The following is a 19,471-nucleotide window of genomic DNA, read 5'->3' as shown; positions in this document are numbered from 1 at the left end:
ACTGGCTGCTCTTAAGGGAAAAAAAATGCTTGAAAAAAAGAAAACAAAATAAATGGAACAATGCGCCTTTCCTCAAAGTGTATCAAATGTCATCAAAAATAAAGGTCACTGCTTGTAGTGAAAATGACATATATGAGCAGGGAAACAAAATGAAACATTTAACTGGAAAAGCCAGACATAAAATATGTTAGTTTTGAGAAATGATTTCAAGCTAAACATTTTGCCAAGTTTAGGAAAGTTGTATTAAAGTTTTGCTGTGGAGTCAACCTACAGAAAGATATCGGTAAAGCTGCTGAATCATTGTCCCCTCTGGACAGGTGGACGCTGTCATCCGCACTCGTTCCCATCACCTTGCGTCCTTCAGTAGCTGCAGGTCAGCAGCTATGACCTCAATCATAATGACCACTCTCAATAACCCGTCACAGTTTGACCCCTTGACCCCCTGCAGTTGCCCTGGGAGCAAATTAGTCGGTGACATCAGCATGAGCAGACAGCTTGCCTCAGAAATCCTTCACACTTCTGACTGCTATGACAAGAGCCTGACCGTCATCCATTTGTGCAGCAGCTTAAATCCAGTTTCCACAGCTTCTTATCGTCAGCTACAACCGTGTCGTTCACTTCCCTCTGCACAAACTTTTATATGAGAACAAGATGCTTTATATGTGACACTGGGCAGATGATTAATGGACTGAGTCAATTGCATCTTTTGAAAAAAATAAAAAATTGTACTTTGAAGGATCCATTTTGTTTGTCTGAGTATGACTCTTCAGTAGATTAGTTTAATTACTTTGTACCTATTAGTTTGACAGTATCTAACTCTGGGGGATCTGGAGGCAGCAGATAATTGCCATTTTCCCACCTAGAGGCGTTACCATAGCTGCAACTGCTGCTGCTGACAAACAGATGAAAACTAGTGTCAAACTGTCTTCCTGTTCATTCAGCAGAACTGATCAATTATGAAAGCAGTCACTGGTGTTTCCACCATCAGCACCAATGTCGAAAGGAAATAAAAATATCACCTGTTAAATTAAGAAATCATATCAGATAAAGATTAAAGAATAAAAATTTTTTTTTTTCTAGAAAGAGTTTTACATCTTGTGGTCACAGCAATAACAACAAAAAGCATCTTGACCTCCTCTATGACAGTTTGGTTCCCCTCCACCCCCCGCTGCTCTCAGAGGGGCCCAGCACGGGTGATTGGCAGTTTGCTGCCCACCTCAAGGGAACTGCATGATGCCAAGCTGAGGGAAAAACAGAGCAAGGAGGCCTGTCTTCAGTCCCAAACACCCGAGTACTCATCCGACCTAAAAACATTCTACTGGGAGGCGCTTCATCCTCCACGAGGCCCATTACTTATCCGTTTCACTTTATCCAGTCTGATGTAACTCCATCAAAGACATTGTTCACAATACAATTTATGTAAACTTAGTTCTAAAGATACATATGATTAGTCTACGGAGTGGTGGAAGGAATTTTTTTGTTGTATTTTGGTGAAAATATGGATGTTTGGAGCACTTTGAGGATAAAGATGGATGTAATGTAATGTACATGTACAGTTTATTAGCAGCTAGTTAGAGGTTTATATATCTTTTAGAACTGTCTTTTTTTGTTTTTACTGTATTATTTTTATTTATCTTGGCATTCAGCGTGGGCAGCAAAGAAAGAATTTCTTTGTACAGGGAAACATGTTTCTTTCAGTGCATATGACAATAAACACTTTGACTTGACTTGACTTGACGTAATGGCAGATATTTTCATTTGCCAAGATCCATTTCTTGCCAGTGTAATCCAGCTGCTGTGAATCCAAGCTGTCAGCTCAGATACAAACTTTTCAGAGCCAGATTTTAAGCCTATAGGCATTAAATAATTCAACACAAGTTGTGCTGTACATTTACAGACTCGCACATACATGTCTCCTCGCACAGCACGTGGAGTTATGTCTTCCAACTACCCGCACAAAAAAAATATGTAAATTAAAATATATTGAGTTGACACCGTCAAAGCTTATTTTAAAATATACTGTATATTCAGCATATTATCACTTTCTGTTTGTGCGTGTGTGTGCAGTTTGCGATGCTGAAATCTAGTGTCACTGCGTATCTGCGGCAAACAGCAGCAGATTCTGCTCTTGATTATATTTGTTCACCATTTTTCAGATGCTGCTCTGCTAGTTCGGTTGGTATTTTACATGTGGTACAAGTGAGTGGGTTTTCAGTCAGTTAAGTCAGCAGTAGAACTGATAACTGGTAAGATTTTCTTTTGATATATTTAATCTGAGTGCTAAGTGGATGTTGCTATGGTATATTTATTTTTGCTCTGCAATCCCGCAGAGATCAGTCAGTTTGACAGTCAGGCCTGTACTGTGCTTTCTTTATCCTTATACTTGAGTTTTCTCTCAGTGGCAGTTGAGGGGCTTACCAAAGGCTTCTGACATGTAACGCTCATAAAGCTCTGTATCAAATGCATTTATAAAATGCTACAATACTAATAAATATATTATTATTGTTGCAACACTACTTTTGGCCACTTGGGACAGCAGTGAGTATAGTGATGCTGAGCTGAACTCCAGTCAATATGCAAGGAAGAAGTCAAGTGCCGTTCTATCCTCAGTCGAGTTAGTGGAGGGTTAAACTGCTCTAAGGGCCATAAACTGAACCTTTTGGGTTTTTAAACACCACTGATCAACTATTATACAGCCATGCAGCATATATTAAGGCCAAGTTGTTGTCACTGTTGGCTGATCTGTTATGTTTTCAGTTCAGCCATGCATCATTTTGTCTGTTAAACATCTGGAAACTGTGAGAAACGCCAATCACAAGAGCCCAGAACTCAAGACCAACAACTTTTGGACCTTTTTCTTCCCAGCCTATGTATCCTCATTTTATCGTTGTCTGTTGTTTTGCATCTTCTCATACAAATCTTTTTGGGAAATGGGTTAAATAAGTGGCAGCACCTTTAACATGGAATCAGTACAACACACTCACGCTCACTTCATTACAACGCGAGCAGAAAATTACTCTCAGCAGACTGCAGACATTCCTCATAATCCTGTGAGAAGTTTTCAAAATAGAAAATTATTTCCTTGCATGGTTTATGCACTGAGCGCACACTTTCCATTTAATGGTCCCATCAAAAAACCTGCTGACTGCGCTGCATGGTGCCAAAATTGCTGTTTAAATGAATCTATTTGCACTTGATATTCTACGTGTATGTTTCATATCCTCCTAACTGACGGCTTAACTTGTGGTGTCGGGAACTGATATGAATATAAATAATAATCTTTGCTATAATCTGTCTGATGAACTAATAATCTATAATACAATAACATGCGAGAGCTGTTTATGAGAGCAGTTGAAATGAGACATTTTTCGACTGGATCAGCGTGCGTAATAAATTGTTGCTGACTGCCGGAGAGACGCCATCCAGTCCACTCAACCGTCTACAGACTATTGGGGTCACATTCAACACGTGCAAAGCCACCCGCTTGAAAGTTTACATTTTGCGCAAAAACTGGGTCTGGATGAAGCAGTAACAGTTTGCAAATTGCTATTGAAATGGTGCTGACAGTGAGGTCTGACATGAGCCATCAGCTGCTTCACAAAGACTCAGACGCGTAATTTTCAAAGACAGGCTTTAAATTGGAGGAGCTCCTGTGTTCTTACCTGTAGGGTCATAACATGATTGGCTCCTCAGGTGGAGAAGGCTTGTCGTCGTCGTTATTTGCTCAGGGGCAAAACATGTGTGCGCGCGCACACACACACACACACACACACACAGTGCGCTAATAACAAACACTGCAACCCCTCTTTGACAGCAGTTTATAGCTGACAGAAGAAGTGGAGGTGAAGAGGTCATTCATTTCCCGAGGGAGATTGCATCTTGGCAGCTAGATTGCATTTCATAGTTCAAGGCTTGATCTCATTCCAATACCAATAAGACCAGAAGTATGAAAAATCTGAGTAATCCCAGCAAGGTAACCACAGAGGCCTGAATCCCTTCAAAATTCTGGGACAAGTTTCAATGGCATCTGTGTGGCAAAAAAACAGATGAAGCAGAGATCAAATCTTTAAATGTGAATCACAGCTGTGGAACATGACAGGCTTCGCAGTGTGAGTGAAAGTGATCTGTTGTGGGGCTATCGAAGTGGGATTGACAGAGGCAGGCAGACACAGAAACTCAAACATCCCCGCGGCAAACAGATACGATCGGCCAGATAAAGCAGATTGACAGCAGATGCTTTGATGGGCTGAGCATCGGTGTTGTGCTGGGAGGAGGGGGAAGCAGAGAGGTAGGAGAAGAATTACAGCATCGGAGTAACACTCTGATTAACTAGTGTACACACAATGCAAGCTCCAAATATGGCAAAGCTTTACACAGCAAACAATGCAGTGTACACCCACACTTACAGTACTGTATAGGCAACAGAAAAAGCTCGGCTCACCCACACAGTGGGCTTTGTACACATGATCTAAATGCATGATCTGTCTCTCACACTCACCCCCTCCTCACTCCTCTCACATCCCTCTGGCTGCACAGACACACATGACAGAGCTCCTTCTCATTTAGATAATAGCAAGCGAGTAATTGCACAAGGAAGAAACATCAAAAGTCGAGAAAGCAAAACATCGCTTTCTGTTAAACAAACATCCCCGAAACTCACACACACTCAGAGATAGAAAGATTTAAGGTAAGGGACTCACCCAGAAAAGGAGGTTGAAGAAGACCATTCCATATCGCAGGGCCATCATGCAACCTTCGGCCATCCTGCAGCGCCGCAGTTCTAGGAGGAATATGAAGGAGAGGTCCAGGTAAAACACCACATACTTCTTCCCCTGGGCGTAGCGCCCCTTGGACGTCTGCGGCCCCTTTGTCGTGTGGAAGCCAAACGCAAACGGTGGCCGCTTATACTCAAACTCCCCACTGAAGCGGTGAAACCCAGAAGTGAACGGCGGCGTGTCAGGCTTGCTGTCCAGAGATGGACTGCGCCGGTATGGAGTCTCATCTGTGCTCGAGCGTCTCATTATGGAAGCCGAATGAGCTTTTGAGCACCTTTAATATTCAAGTCTGTGCACTTCGGGTCTGAGCAAAGTCCACAGTGGAGGACCAGAAGTTATTCCACCGAGGGCTGAGAAACGGATTTCAGCAATGTTTCAACGTACCCCAGTTAAGCTCAAAATAATTATGACCTCTATCAAACCCTGGAAAGGCTGATTTAATTATGCCCCACGTGCGATCACTCTTGATCTGAGTTAATCTGTGGAAGATAATGTGCTGCCATTCACTTGACTTAAGTTCCTCTCTTTAATCCTATAGAGCCACTACATTCAGCAGGAGACTTTGCATAATCCTGCTGCAACACCTGTGTAATTCTGTGTATTTAGGACATAATCTCAACACACACACACACACATCTGCACACCCCTGTTCTCCTCTGTGTAATCACTCAAACACAGGTGTCATGCTCTGAGAGATAAGCTGGTTTGCAGTTTCATCTTGTAACAGTTCAATCAGGGAAACGACTGGAGGGCTTCGACTCGACCGCTCCAGCTGCTTCGCGCTGGCAAAATGATCCAGAAACCTCCTACCTGGTCTCATGAGAAATTCCCGAGCAGGTGCTCTCGGCTGGGAGGTAATGGCACCCCTGCTTCAGCCAATCAACTTCTTTTACCTCAGTAACAGATCACACATCCACTGAGAATGAAATGCTACGCTGGCTACTAAGTCGTGGCCGAGTGTTCAGCATGTGATTGTGGTTGTCGATGTGCTTTTGCTGACATGCAAAAAAATAAATAAATAAATAACATAAATAAATAAGGAGATGAGAGGGAAGGATGGTGTTACAGATATTAAAATAAGGCTGAACAGAAGCGTGTGAGGATGAATAATGCATGTGAGTGGACCATGCTTTGCCTTCTTGAATTAGTATCTCCTTTTGAATTGCTGCCTTGCTTCTTTTTCCTCTGCCCTAACTTGTCCCCTTTGTCTCTGAAAAGTGTCCAGGGATTACTCTGCCTGTCCCCACAGCCTGCTCTTCACACATCTAGCAATTCGCCCTCTCAACTCCTTCTGATTCTCTTCCTGCACTTCACTCTAAGCCCCTCGCTGCGCTCCCCCTTCTGTGCTGACGGCGGCTAATTAATTTCCAGACTCTCATCAGTGAGGCAAAGTGTGCGGTGTCCCCTCTTCTCGTCTCTCCCTCCTCCGCTACTGCATTTCTCTCCTCTTCTCTAGGTGGGCAAGGAGATTAAGGTGTCCACGGGTGTCATGGCCAAGCACCGAGAGAAGATGGAGCAAGAAGGAGAGACGGGCAGGGAGAAGAGAAAGACAGTTTCCTCAGAGAAGCAAAAGAAAGACTGCAGTGTTTGAGCGGTAGTCCAGTCTTGCTGCCTGAAGCTCCCTCCCTCTTTCTCTTTTTCACAAGCCTCCTGTTCTCTCTCTCCCTCCCCTTCTTCTTTCCTGCCTCCTCTCACAAGCGCCGATGCTCTCCCCTCCGCACGCACAATCTCAAACACCCCATCCCTCCTCAGTAACTGTCCCCAAAACCTGGCAGCGCGAAAGCCAGGAGCAGTCATTCATATTCTGGCCACACCCTACGAGGCAGCACAACCAATCAGTGTCTCGCAGCTCAGTCCTCCCTCGTGCACACGCTTATCATTCCCTTCCATCTTCCAGATAACGTGCACGCACATACACACACACACACACGACGTACGCACACGCACAGGCACACAGCACACACTGAAAACCTGGTATATTGTTAACATACCAGTGCTGAGAAGCCTGCTGTACTTACGCTAGTGCATCCTCCTCCTCCTCCTCCTCCTCCTCCTCCTCCTCCTCCTCTCTGCCTCCTGCCTGGAACTCATTCCACATGCAGAGGCTGTTCTAGCGCTCAAGCTAGGCTGCTCTCTGCATGCTTGGCTTCATTCATGTACCTCTCTCCCTCCGGAACTGGACTTGGGTCATACAGTAGCCGTGTGGCCACTCTTAGCACAGATTTCTGCACCAAAAACAATTCATCTAAAGTGTGTCTCTGCACAAACACACTGGGAAACTCACCCTGCTGCTGATATTCACACAAAGTAACTGCATGCTCTCCGCGACCTTTGTAGTCAACTGGGTCAGCGGCTTGATGAATCCACAGGGACCTTTCAAAGCAGCAGAGGTACTGACTTTATTCATGGCAGCATAAACTATTTAATGGATTTCTGTTTTGTCTCCTGTGTATATTTCTGTCAGACCGCGGAGGCAGCAACCTAGGAGAGTGGATGGGACTGACTGACTTTATGATTAAGAGCAGGGTGGTGTTTTCTCCCAAAAACATTCCTTGGCATAAAGCAGTTTTGCAAAGATATGAATTCGGGCTTTAGGTCTTTATCCAAAGATGTAAAAATTTATAGACAACAGCACGGATGTAGCAATATGATATTCACAAATAGAGACTTAAGGTCCCAACACCATTTGTATGTTAAGCATTTGATATTTGAATTTCAGTCCCTCGCGATTTTAATGTTAAGCAACAGTATTTACAGGTGACACAGGACTGACTAGCAATGGCAAAAACAACAACAACAACAAAAAAAGAAAGGCACGCAGCACGTAGAGTCGAGCTATGACGGTGAAGCATTGGAATGTTAACGAAAAAACTCGCATTTGTTTTGGTTTGAGAAGCTGGTGGTCTGTTGTGATTTCCAGTGGATCTGAATGTGGTTAACCTTTAATGTGCTTTGTGCTTTGACTTGTAGCCTGTAAATTAACAGCACCATCTGCCTGCAAAAAGCTTGGTTTTCATTAGTCAGGTTTTCATCCAAATATAGCACAAATTTTAACAAAATGTTAACATTGGTTCAACTATAACAGATTGGGCCATCAACACAATCAGTTGGTGAAGCTAATTCTCCAGTCAGGTGCCATTAAACCACTGCAGAAGAAGAGGCCGGAAAACAAAGTGGCAGACATGAGGGAGAAATGGCATTTATCTTTGTTTCATGTGCTTCACTGTTTTTGGTTTCTTCAGTGAAGCAAAATTTCAGCTAACGTTTAAGTATGTGTCAAGTTTGTCTCGATCTCTTCACGTTGCTTCCATTGCATTTTGTCGCATTTTGCTTTTAGTGATACACCAGCTTTTCCACCTCAGCCAAGCGTACATTTCAAGAATAATAATAATAAAAACAAGTTTGAACAGCAGAAGTTTATCAATAAAAGTAAAGGATCAATCCAAGTCTTGGTCTCTACAGTGGAAAACACAGATCTGTCCCTCACACTGAGCGTGCTCATCATTACATGTCCATGTGGATGAACCACAATAGCCGAGGAAAATATGTCTGAGTTAAACAGCATGTGGTTCATAAATGCCACAATCTGTTGTCACTTTTATGAAAAATACATACTGGAATGAATGCAACAGGAAGCTCATTATACATCTGCAATATTCAAGTGACATTTATATTCTGCCATTATTTCCACAACATAAATCAGGTTCATTCAACATGGTTTTACTCCATCTTTTCCCCCTGGTCATCTACGCTCTCCCTGCAGTGGTGATGTGTCCCCCCTCCCAGACCTCACCCCCGGACCTCACCCCCATTTAAGAACCACTGCCCTAAGATGCAGAAAAAATCGCCCATGTGTTTGTTGCTTCCAGGCTGGATTACTGTAATTCTGATTATCAGGCTACCACACTAAATCTCTGAAGGCTCTCCAGCTCAACCAGAATGCTACAGCGCATGTATTGACAAAACTAGTGTAAGAGATCATATTTCTCCTGCGCAGGCTTCTTGACTTTGGCTCCCTGTAAGATCCAGAAATTTCTGGCAACACCAAAAATATATATGACTTCACTTTGCTCTTTTAAATCACTTTACTTTGCTCTTCTGTTGTTTTTAACTGGTTGTTAAACACTTTGGGAACCTGGTTCTTTGAAGGTGCTATGTTAATTAAGTTATTATTATTATATATCATATCTTAAAGAGCACATAGTACTACATTATGCCCCCCCCCAGGATGCAGGGTTACTTGTAGTTCCTAGAGTCTCTGAAAGTACAATGGGAGCCACAGTGTTTTGTTATCTAGCTGCTCTCCTGTGAAGCCATCCTCCATGGTCAGCCGGGAGGTGGACACCCTCTCTGTGCTTAAGAGTAGGCTTCAAACTTTCCTTTCTGATAAACCTTATAGTTGGGGCTGGCTTAGGCTGCCCTCTAGTTATGCTGCTACAGGCGTCGACTGCCTCTTAGACTGACTTGACTAACCTAACACATCCACCGCCAGACGAACACGGCTCTACAGTGCATTCTTACACACACATACACACACACACGCAAACCGGCACACAAACAAAGTAAATGTGCAGTCGCACCCCCGGGGTGGTGACGGCTTTGATGTCCTCAGCATGTACAAACACACAGATGGGAAAAAGGTTTTGACTGCAGCAAGGAAACACATAACACAAAATGATGAAATTCTGCTCCGTTAAGACTGAAGGTTTATAAATACGGCCGCACATTAAATCCCTTTATGAATAGCTACAATGTGGAAAAAAAAGACATAAATGGACTGACATGCTCAGTCAGATACACAAAGTGCCTGTGCTGCACTCTGGTCTCAATGCAGCAATAAAGGGGGTAGGAGTCTGTTTGCTTTCCCTTCTTTAAAGCTGGAATATGAGTCTCCTTTGAATATCTCCACTAAATGACAAAACAGGCTACAAGGATAACTGCAGTGCAGCAGCAAAATGAGCATATGAAATGAGAATGGCTCTCCACAAGACGGGCAAATTATTTAGAGCTGTTTGCCTGGTAGAATTTTAGCTCCTGCATTCGCAAAAAGTCATTTCAGTTCATAGGTTTAACATGATTCCACTTGGCGAAAGCAACATTTTCAAACTTTACACGCCTCTTTCACACGGTGGTGCAGTGGTTAGCACTGTCGCCTCATAGCAAGAGGGTTCCAGGTTCGAATCCCGGTCTGGGCCCTTCTATGTGGAGTTTGCATGTTCTCCCTGTGCCTGCGTGGGTTTTCTCCGGGTACTCCGGCTTCCTCCCACAATACCAAAAACATGCACATTAGGTTAATTGGCTACTCTAAATTGCCCCTACCTGTGAGTGTGAGAGTGTGTGCTTGTCTGTCTTTGTGTGTCGGCCCTGCGATTGACTGGCGACCAGTCCAGGGTGAACCCCGCCTCTCGCCCGTAGTCAGCTGGGATAGGCTGCAGCTCCCCTGCGACCCTGACGGATAAGCGGTATAGAAAATGGATGGATGGATGGACACACCTCTTTCAACCCAGCAAACATGCGACATCATGACTGTTTAACATCTGTCAGTCCAGACCAACTACAGGTTCAATATATGAACAGCTGACTAGGACCCCGTTTGGACGTCTGTGGACGTGTAACACTGGTTTAATAACTGAACGTCTGCCTAGGGATACTCTTGGACATGCAAATCAGGTTTAATAATTTAATTTCTGGCTGGGGCCCCTTCTGAACGTCAGTGGACATGCAAAACAGATTCAGTGTGTGAATGTCTCACACAAGGACTCGCCCTGGATGTCTGTGGACATGCAAGAAAAAATAAATATCTGGGTGTCTGAAAAAGATTTTTTTGACAAAGCATCTTGTGAAAATACCTGTTGAATAAGTCAGTAAAAATAAATTGTTAAGAAAACGACAGTTCTGAAATGACAGCGAAGTGACACGATGTGATTATTTTAAAATGATTCAATTATTTATCATTTCATAAAGGTTTGCAAAGGGGCAGACTTTCCAGGACCTCTGGTATTCAAGTACTTCAGGTATTTAGGAAATTTTGCGCAGCTTATAAAGCACTGAATTCTAAAAAAACTTGTGTAAATCATTGATCTGCAAATAATACTTTGGCTCCGTGGCTCACCGACAAACACGCTGCCTTCAGCATCATTCAGTTATTACAAAGCTTCCTGAGTAACGTTTCATCATGTATTAAATCACATGTAGAATAAATGTCCTCGGGGGACCTTAAAATTCCTTACGAGACACCTTCACACGTTGCTCCCCTGCAAGTCTACCAAACAGCTGCTGCCATTTCTTTAGCTGTGAATATTGTGCGGATGAGGATATCACATTGTATTTAATCATTAGAACCTGAGAATTTGCCAGGCTCAGGTGTTGTCAAGATGTTGCTCTCTGAAAACACAGCTGTGTGTGAGGCAGATGAGCCGAACGAAAGCACATTTCCACAATAGCCTGACAGAAAACGGCATTGAGTAATCAGGGCCATAAAGATTAATAACAATGGCTCTGATGGAAAATAAGCACGTTTTACCCAACCGTGCTGACTCATGGGGCATCTTAGATTCGCTCCACTGACAACATAGAGATTTATGAACAATAAAACTAAAACAGAGGCATCAAGATATGACAAAGCGTTAAGTGGAATTACCACCTTGTTGTTGTGAAGCCCCAGTGCACCAGTCATGTTGCAGTTTACATCAATGTCTGTTCAAACTCATGCATTACACATAGTGACTCATTGAAGGAACCTTTATATTTCCTCTTAGGTTTTGTTGGCTTCTTTTGCACAAATTAAACTTTTTTTTTTTTTTAAATGCAGAACTTTAACTCTAAGTGGAGTATTTTTACACATGAATGAATACTTTTCCACCACAGAGGAGCAGAAATTTCTGTGCCAAATTTCAAGGGACTTTATTCAGTGTTTGGAAAGCGATTTGGCTGTTGGCCAATGAAGTGACATACAGACTGACAGTTTAGGTTAGTGTGCACCAATAAAGATCACAGGGTAACAACAGGTGCAGAGCTGTGGTGCTGAAAAAACAAAAACATCCTGTAAATTAAACACAAATTTTAAAAAAAAAATGAGCACACACACCATTAACCATCATGAATGAATAATATAAACCCACAAAGACCAAGAGTGAAAAATGAATGAGTCACTTTGTTCACCATCAGCTGAATGTGGTGACTTAATACCTTTGTTCAATATGATTTAGCATTAATTATTGCTGTTAACTACGAGATTTAATTAATGCGTTAATTCAACAAGGGAATTTTACAGGAGGAGGACACAAAACAATTAAGTACCCATGAAAAGCATGTGAGCCGACCAATTGTTCATCAGGCGAGATGTGTTTTTGGATCAGTCCATTGATGTCTGCAGTTGTGCAACCCGACACGGTAAAATGTAATTACGCTGTACGACACACTTGGAGCCAAACAGATAGACCGCTTATGCAAAGAGTTTGTATGTGGGCAGCAGAAAAGATTGGCTTTATACGCCTACCTACGTTCATTTTGCAAAGGAGAGCACAGAAATAAAGACAATGCTTTGTATTCCTGTGCATCAACACAAATAAATATTAAAAAGATCCCTGATGTTGGCTGGTTAGTTTTAGAATTTCCTGTCTTTGGACCCCTCGTCCACAGACCAACACAATGGGCCATGGCACTGTTTAAAGGATAAGGCTGGTGAGATTCTACACTGTTCTTAAGCAAAGGCATGCACTCTTAACCACGGAGAGAGCAGTCCACATATTTACAGAGCCTCCAGCCAAAAGGGCCTTAAAGCTGTGCTTATCAAATGAAATGTGTGTGATGTGAAAGGGGTCGCTCACAGGGACAACCCCTAAGGGAACCATCATGCAGATCCCCCATCTCGACAGCGTCTTCCAGCTAACTGTATTTTCAAGCCCTTAACTTTTCTGTTTTTGGTTCGGTCTCACTGCTCTCATGGCATAATTTTTTGATCTCTTCTCAAGACTTTGTAGGTGAGTACAGATTCATTTCTCTCTCCGGTTTAGAGCTGGGACAACTGACACGGCCATCGTTCCCGCCACAGTTCGACCTGACTTGAATCTGAACAGATTTAATTGGCTCTAATCAGCCAGAAAACAATATTTCTGAGTCTTTGCAGGACATCTAGAAATGAACTTATGTATGTGTGCTTAACAGATTTATGCCTCCAGTGGGGAGAGTGTCACAGACAAACAATGCTAAAATATTTTAAAAATTTTAAAAGTACAGACTTTTCGGAAGCAAAAAAGTGCTGAATGTATCATAAGTAAAAGCACACACGCAAAATGTCCATTCACAGCATCATATTTGTTCTTTGTGTATTGCTGCGATATCATTAACGAGGCAATAACTACCTCACTAACACGTTTTCTCTGTAGAATCTTGTTCTGGTATGTAACCCGTAAGTATAGCTGTGAAATAAATGTAACGTGGCAGAAAATAAAAAACTCCCTTCTGAAATGTGGAGTAGAAGTACAAATTAGCATAAAAGTGTCTTAGTTAAATTCCACCACGAATAAGATAGATATATGTGAAAGTATAATGAATGCATTTGGTCTTTCGATGGGATTATTGACAACAGAAACCATCAACTGAATTTTTGGTCCTTTGTGTGTTACTGTTGGAGTGTTTAGCGGCAGCTGGCGATGAGATCAACCAGACGCCCAGTCTGGGTAGGAACAGATGAACATCTTTTACTGTTTGTTTTGGTGCTGTTTCAGACAACCTGAAGGTAAATTACCTATCATCAGGGAGGGTGAACTGAGGAAATTGAACTTTAATTATTTATGGAGTGTTTATAGGACGGGCTGCCTCCACAGAAAACAGAAAACTAATTAGGTTTAAAGTTGTTATCAGCAAGTATGTGCCTCCTCATGTTCTCAAATGAGACAACTCGAGTGAAAATGGATAGATCTAGTCTTAATAAAGGTGCTAATAATAGAAATGTGCATAATTCCCATGTATATTTAAAGAGGTTCTGTCAACTTGTGATTACACTACAAACACAAACTCAAAGAATGTTTGTAGTGAACAGAGTCTTAAAATATTCATATGTTTTAGTTGCTGCATGCAGATCTGTCTCTTGCTTTTCAAAGTCCAAGCTGCATTATGTGTTTATTAGTCACAGTCAGACGGTATAATAAAAAGAAGACTACAGGAGGCAGACAAATAACATAAAGGGACTGTGACTTTAATTTCAAAGTAATTTAATCACTATTAAAATTGTAGCTAAATAGATATGCCAGGATTAGAGCTAATCAGCAGCATTTAGGAGCTGTGAACAAGGTGTGGTAATCAGCACGCTGATTTATAAATGAGCTCCAAAGAGCAAATCACCTGTGACCAAACTGCAGGTGCATCAGTCAAAGTAAAGTGCAAGATCTGTCAGTTTGTCAAGGAGAGCACGCTAGAAAGTGAAAACTGACCGAACTTTGCATCACGAAAACGTGACAGACTCTGAAGCTAATTTTAAAATCATTTCTTTTACTTTGCGCTCACAAATTTTTGTTTTCTCTTCCGTGCACCCGATGGCTACTACTGCTATGACATTTTGTCATTTTTATTGTCATATATGATTGTTAATGTTAATAGTTGGACAATTGTTAATGATAATAGTTGGACATTTTGTGAAATATGCATACTAGCGTTTGCTTTTTTGCCTAGAGTTATACAACATGACCCATGTAGCTGTCAGCTAACAGCTACATGGGTAAATAACTGGTTAGCTTAGCTTAGCACAAAGACTTCAAACAGATGAAAACAGCTATGCACAACGTTACAAATCCCAGCAGCGTGAGCGTCGGAGTGTCACGGTTGCTCCGTCAGCACACATTGAGTGTCCATGTGTGATGTTTCCTCACCCTCTCATAAACCCACTCAGGCTGGTGGGTCCTCAAAATTGCAAAATTTGGTACTTGAAACACATAATTGTCTGTTACATCTGTTACGATATTACAATATTTCGTATCATAGCAACCAAAGCACGACACCGAAGTGCTCCCTGCTGTGTTCTTTGAAGTCATAACAGAAAACTGTTCACTGTAAAGCCCCCTGATGACACAGGCTAATAGAAAGGCTCACTGATTTTGAAATGTAGGACCGGGCCCTAAAATACAAAATAAAATGTTAATGCTAAGACACCAAAATGTTTTACTCCAGTGGTAAAACGCAGTGCTAGGTAAGCAGCTAATTAACACATTACAACACATGCTGTGCCGATTTACGGTGTACCAGATTTATGGTTATTTTCATGAGTGTACGTTAAGTAATTGCAGGCTGGTGATTAACGTATCCAGCAAGCTAAGACAGAACTGTTGATGACTGGCTCTCACTATTTACACCTTGTCACTCTCTCATTAGTCCGGGTCATGTCATATAATTAGTCACGGCTGATGATGACACAAAAGTGAACAACCGCCATCTCTGGTTTAATCATGTTACAATTTCTTTCACTTGACAAATCGACAAGGAAATGACAGCCAGATGCAGAATTAGTCAGCGTGTGACAAATGCAGTAAATCTTTCAAACCTGATTTAAAGCTATAAATATCTACATCCATTCGTTTTCATCAAAAATCTTTTGCTGTATGTGATGTCAGAAGCATCATGACTGATTCTGCCCCCCCCCCAAAAGGCAGTGCGAGAACCTCCGCACCTGCTAACATGATGTATTCATATGTGTCATATCTGCCATTTGAATTCTGCTGCTAATCCCTTCCAGCGGGAAGGTTATTACCCTGCTTGCCAGTCAAGCGCAGCCTGAGAACAGACAAATATGTTTTCTGCGTGGACATGTATTTATGGACATGAAGAAAAGGGGGTGGGGAATCAACCCGGGAGGCGAGAAGCAGCATAGGTTTGCTGTAAATTCATCCATCCGTTTTACAGACACAAACACAGACCTCACGCATGGAAAAAATTACAGTGATACACATGCATGAACGATCGCCCCGCTGTGTGGACGTGGAGACGTCCACGTTCCCTCCAAAGAATGCATTCACGTCGTACTGGTTTTCCAAAAATCCTCTTAAGCGGAAATTATCCAACTAATACTTTTTGCAGATAAACTTTATTGAGCCGTGTGACTTTAAAGGTTCATTTCACAAGTCCTTTTTTTCCATTTTAAACTGTGTATCCAGTGGTGCTGAGTGAAAAGCAAATAAGATTGTCTCATTTCAACACCGTACATGCCCACACATACAAGACAGTCTGAAATCTGATTTTCGCAGGCAGACTGAGACAGACACACGTCTTTAAATCTGAGTCGAATAACAAACGGGTGGATTAAATCTGATTTGTGAAAAACAATTTCCGTGCGTGCATGTGTGTGCGTGTGTCTTGCTTTCCAGTCTGAAAAGTCTGAAATGTCTGAAATGTAAGGCGGACTGCCAACTGAGTCTTTGATTGTCCCAGTGGTGCTGCTCATTACACAGAATATATATAATATATAGCTAGATCAAGTGAATATATGGACTCTTAGTTGCTTAAAACCACAATGCATGTGGGTGGATGTCCAATCACAGGGTATTCAAAAAGTATTTTACTAATGAGTATCGCTGATTAAAAGACATGCTCTTATCTCTGTGTCTGAGTGTTTGACAAATGGTTTTGAAGCATAATGAGGTACAGTGAGTTTCTTTGTGTGGAGATTTAACATTTTAACTGAATGTGTGCATAATTCACTCAGTCTAATAATTTGCATTCGCTCCAGTCACTGTAGTTCCATTTTCTTGAATTCAGTATATTGTAATAAACAGGCATAGCATCCATCCATTTTCTATACCGCTTATCCGTCAGGGTCGCGGGAGGCTGCAGCCTATCCCAGCTGACTGCGGGCGGGAGGCGGGGTTCACCCTGGACTGGTCGCCAGTCAATCGCAGGGCTGACACACAAAGACAAACAACCACACACTCTCACACTCACACTTAAAGGCAATATAGAGTAGCCAATTAACCTAATGTGCATGTTTTTGGCGTTGTGGGAGGAAGCCGGAGAACCCGGAGAAAACCCATGCAGGCACAGGGAGAACATGCAAACTCCACATAGAAGGGCCCAGACTGGGATTCGAACCTGGGACCCTCTTGTTATGAGGCGACAGCGCTAACCATTCACAGCATTAAGAGAGTATCGCATCGAAATGCATGCATGAAAACACAGCCAAAATCCCAGTGTGAGTAATCTCATCAGAGGAGTGTTCAGACAGGTGGCCCCGTGTAGGCAAACCTGCTTGATCCAGAAGACAGAGAGCACCAGAGAGATAACCTGTGATAAAGTCCCTGGAGCAGACATGAAACAACTCAGATCAAACTACATCAATTGATGCACAAGGGTGTCTTTGTCCAAGTGTGTATTTGTCAGCGCGTGTGCGTGTGTGTGAGCACCATCTTTCCTCAAGGGCCTTGGACCATTCTGTTCTCCTGAGGCTGTCAATAGTGTTTAATGCACAGATCCAATACAGCTTGCTGCACTCTGAGTCCAAGGGCATCCAACGCTGCCTTATTCAACCTGACAGGCTGCGGGGAGCAGAGCTGGTTATGTCTGTCAATGTTAAACTCACATCACGTATCATGCGTGAATTTTTGTTATTAAAGGTATTAAAATGCACGTTTCAGGAGGGCTGTCAAGCAGCAGACTCATTCTGGTCTGAGGTGGAGGATGTGGTTACCCTCTGCGACGTATGCGAATGAAACTGACGAGGCTAAAATCTCTCCTGGATTCGGCACAGTCAGGACAGCTGCGACTCAGTGGCTGCAAAATGATGACAAACCGGTTTTTAATGCATCTCTCTGGTGGTTTTGCAGGGCTCCTAAAATAAAGATCAAAAACTGCCATGCAAAAAAAAAACCTCAAAAAAACCTTTTAATATAAATAATTCCAATGGAAGATAAGATTTTTTTAGGGCTGTCCATAATTGTGTAATCCTTTGGTCATTTTTTAAAATTGTGTTTCTATGGTGACATTACACAACCAGCCAAACGATGATGATGTCTTAGCCTCAGAGTGGAGTGAAGACAGCAAAAAGAAAATTATAAAAAACACAGTTTGCAAAGTGAAGGAGAAATAACAGTTGTACATACAGAGATGTACAAACCTGACAAAAGAAATGTTTTGTATTCAGATAAAGAAATTATTAAAGCAAATCCAATAGAAGGAGTAATTCATTCTTCACCTTGAAAATAGCTGAACAAAACATTCTTATCCTGAGGTCAGCTTTCGTGACCGCTGAGCAGGCTTGCTGATGTGAGATGCCGTTGAAAGTTCTATGGATATCCTAGTAAGGGGAGTTTGAGTTCACTTCTTAGCCAACAAGTGGTGATGCAGATGTAGTTGCAGTCTGACTGCACGAGGACAGAGGACAGACTGCACAATACAGGGAGAAAGCCCTCACACACACACACACTGCCTTCAAACAGGAGACCAGTGTTCGTGTCCCATGTGGAACCAAGCATCATCGATCTTTCCCCTAAATTTAACCAAACTGATTTTTATGTCTAATCTTAGGTGCCGTTTCATTTTAAACACATTATTTTGAAAAGGCTTTGTGGCAGGAAGGCCTCAAACACTGGCCACAAACACAAAAGTGCACCTAATAATATGCCATCTTTGTCCAGACTTTCTGAACGCATCGTTTTCAGACAAATCACCAATCAGCATGTTTACCTGTTGAATGTTCCGACAGGTAAACATGTTGAACTGTACACAACTTTCCCAGCCTTTTCTTACTCCTGCCCCGCCTTGTTTGAAACGTGTTGCCGGCGTCAAATTCAGAATAAGCGCATTAAATAGACTGTCTTTGTACTGTTTTCGTGTTTAACACAACTTGCCAACTTTTTTGGACTCGGTGATGTATGTTTCACCAAACTGGATTATTTTCTTTAAAGAAGTTTGTTATCAAAATATAAAGCAGCTGACTGATTGTGTGCTTTCTGTGCTCTTTCAGCAACAACAAAAAAAACCCCAAAACCACCAATCTGGCTTTCATATCTACCTCCTATTGTAAAACATTCAGACATGTTGTTTCACTTTGATAACAAGTAATCAGAAGCTATTGTAATAGCTGCTGCTATCTGGCACGGCATGCAACACAATGGATATTCTTCGGCTTTCTTTCAAGTGCACAGGACGCCTCCGTAGCCAATTATCAACACGTCTCTCAGCTGAACATTTGTTATGTGGCGAGAGAGGAATGTCTCATTGTGATCGTTAATCTGTTGAGGCGAGATGCATCGTGAGCACACGATGCGTTAAATGAATTAACAAAATAGTGACTTAACAGGACTGCTTTGTGAAGAGACATCAATGGACCCTGCATGTGTCTCTTTTCTGACCCAGATTCCAGATTAAAGGAAAAATCTGAATACATCGGTGGAAAAGGCAGATACCTCTAATGAGGTGGTGTCCCAACACTTCACTGGATTTAAGTCTTTCTCTCTTAATGATAATAATAATGATAATAATAAACTAAACCCAGTCTTGATTGTTAGGCCTTTCCCTTTCAGACCAATAATATTTAAATCAATTACCCAAGAGTTACAAGAGTTTCATTATTGCTTTAAAGAATTCAGTTGTTTACATTGCAGACAGAACCTTTCAAATTATCCTTAACATTTGTAGGCTACTGAAATTATTCAGCCTCTTTGACTAATACAGTTTGCCATCCACCGCACAACATTTATTCTGTCGACAGA

General features: G+C 42.1%; 1 protein-coding gene across 3 annotated transcripts in view; it reads right to left on the bottom strand.

Annotated features, from left to right (window-relative positions):
- Window positions 1–19,471, bottom strand: part of tspan4a (tetraspanin 4a) — a 111,241-nt gene that overhangs the window by 81,476 nt on the left and 10,294 nt on the right. For 2 of the 3 annotated variants that reach the window (XM_046394241.1, XM_046394248.1), the window contains exon 2: window positions 4,701–4,780. In XM_046394241.1, the coding sequence (XP_046250197.1) occupies window positions 4,701–4,780 (80 nt within the window). Of the gene's footprint in view, window positions 1–4,700; window positions 5,778–19,471 lie in introns of those variants that run through there. The other variant, XM_046394231.1, reaches the window with a different exon arrangement.

Source organism: Scatophagus argus, chromosome 1 (genome assembly GCF_020382885.2).
Source record: "Scatophagus argus isolate fScaArg1 chromosome 1, fScaArg1.pri, whole genome shotgun sequence".
Classification (NCBI taxonomy): Eukaryota; Metazoa; Chordata; class Actinopteri; family Scatophagidae; genus Scatophagus; species Scatophagus argus.
This window is presented reverse-complemented; position numbering and strand designations above follow the sequence as displayed.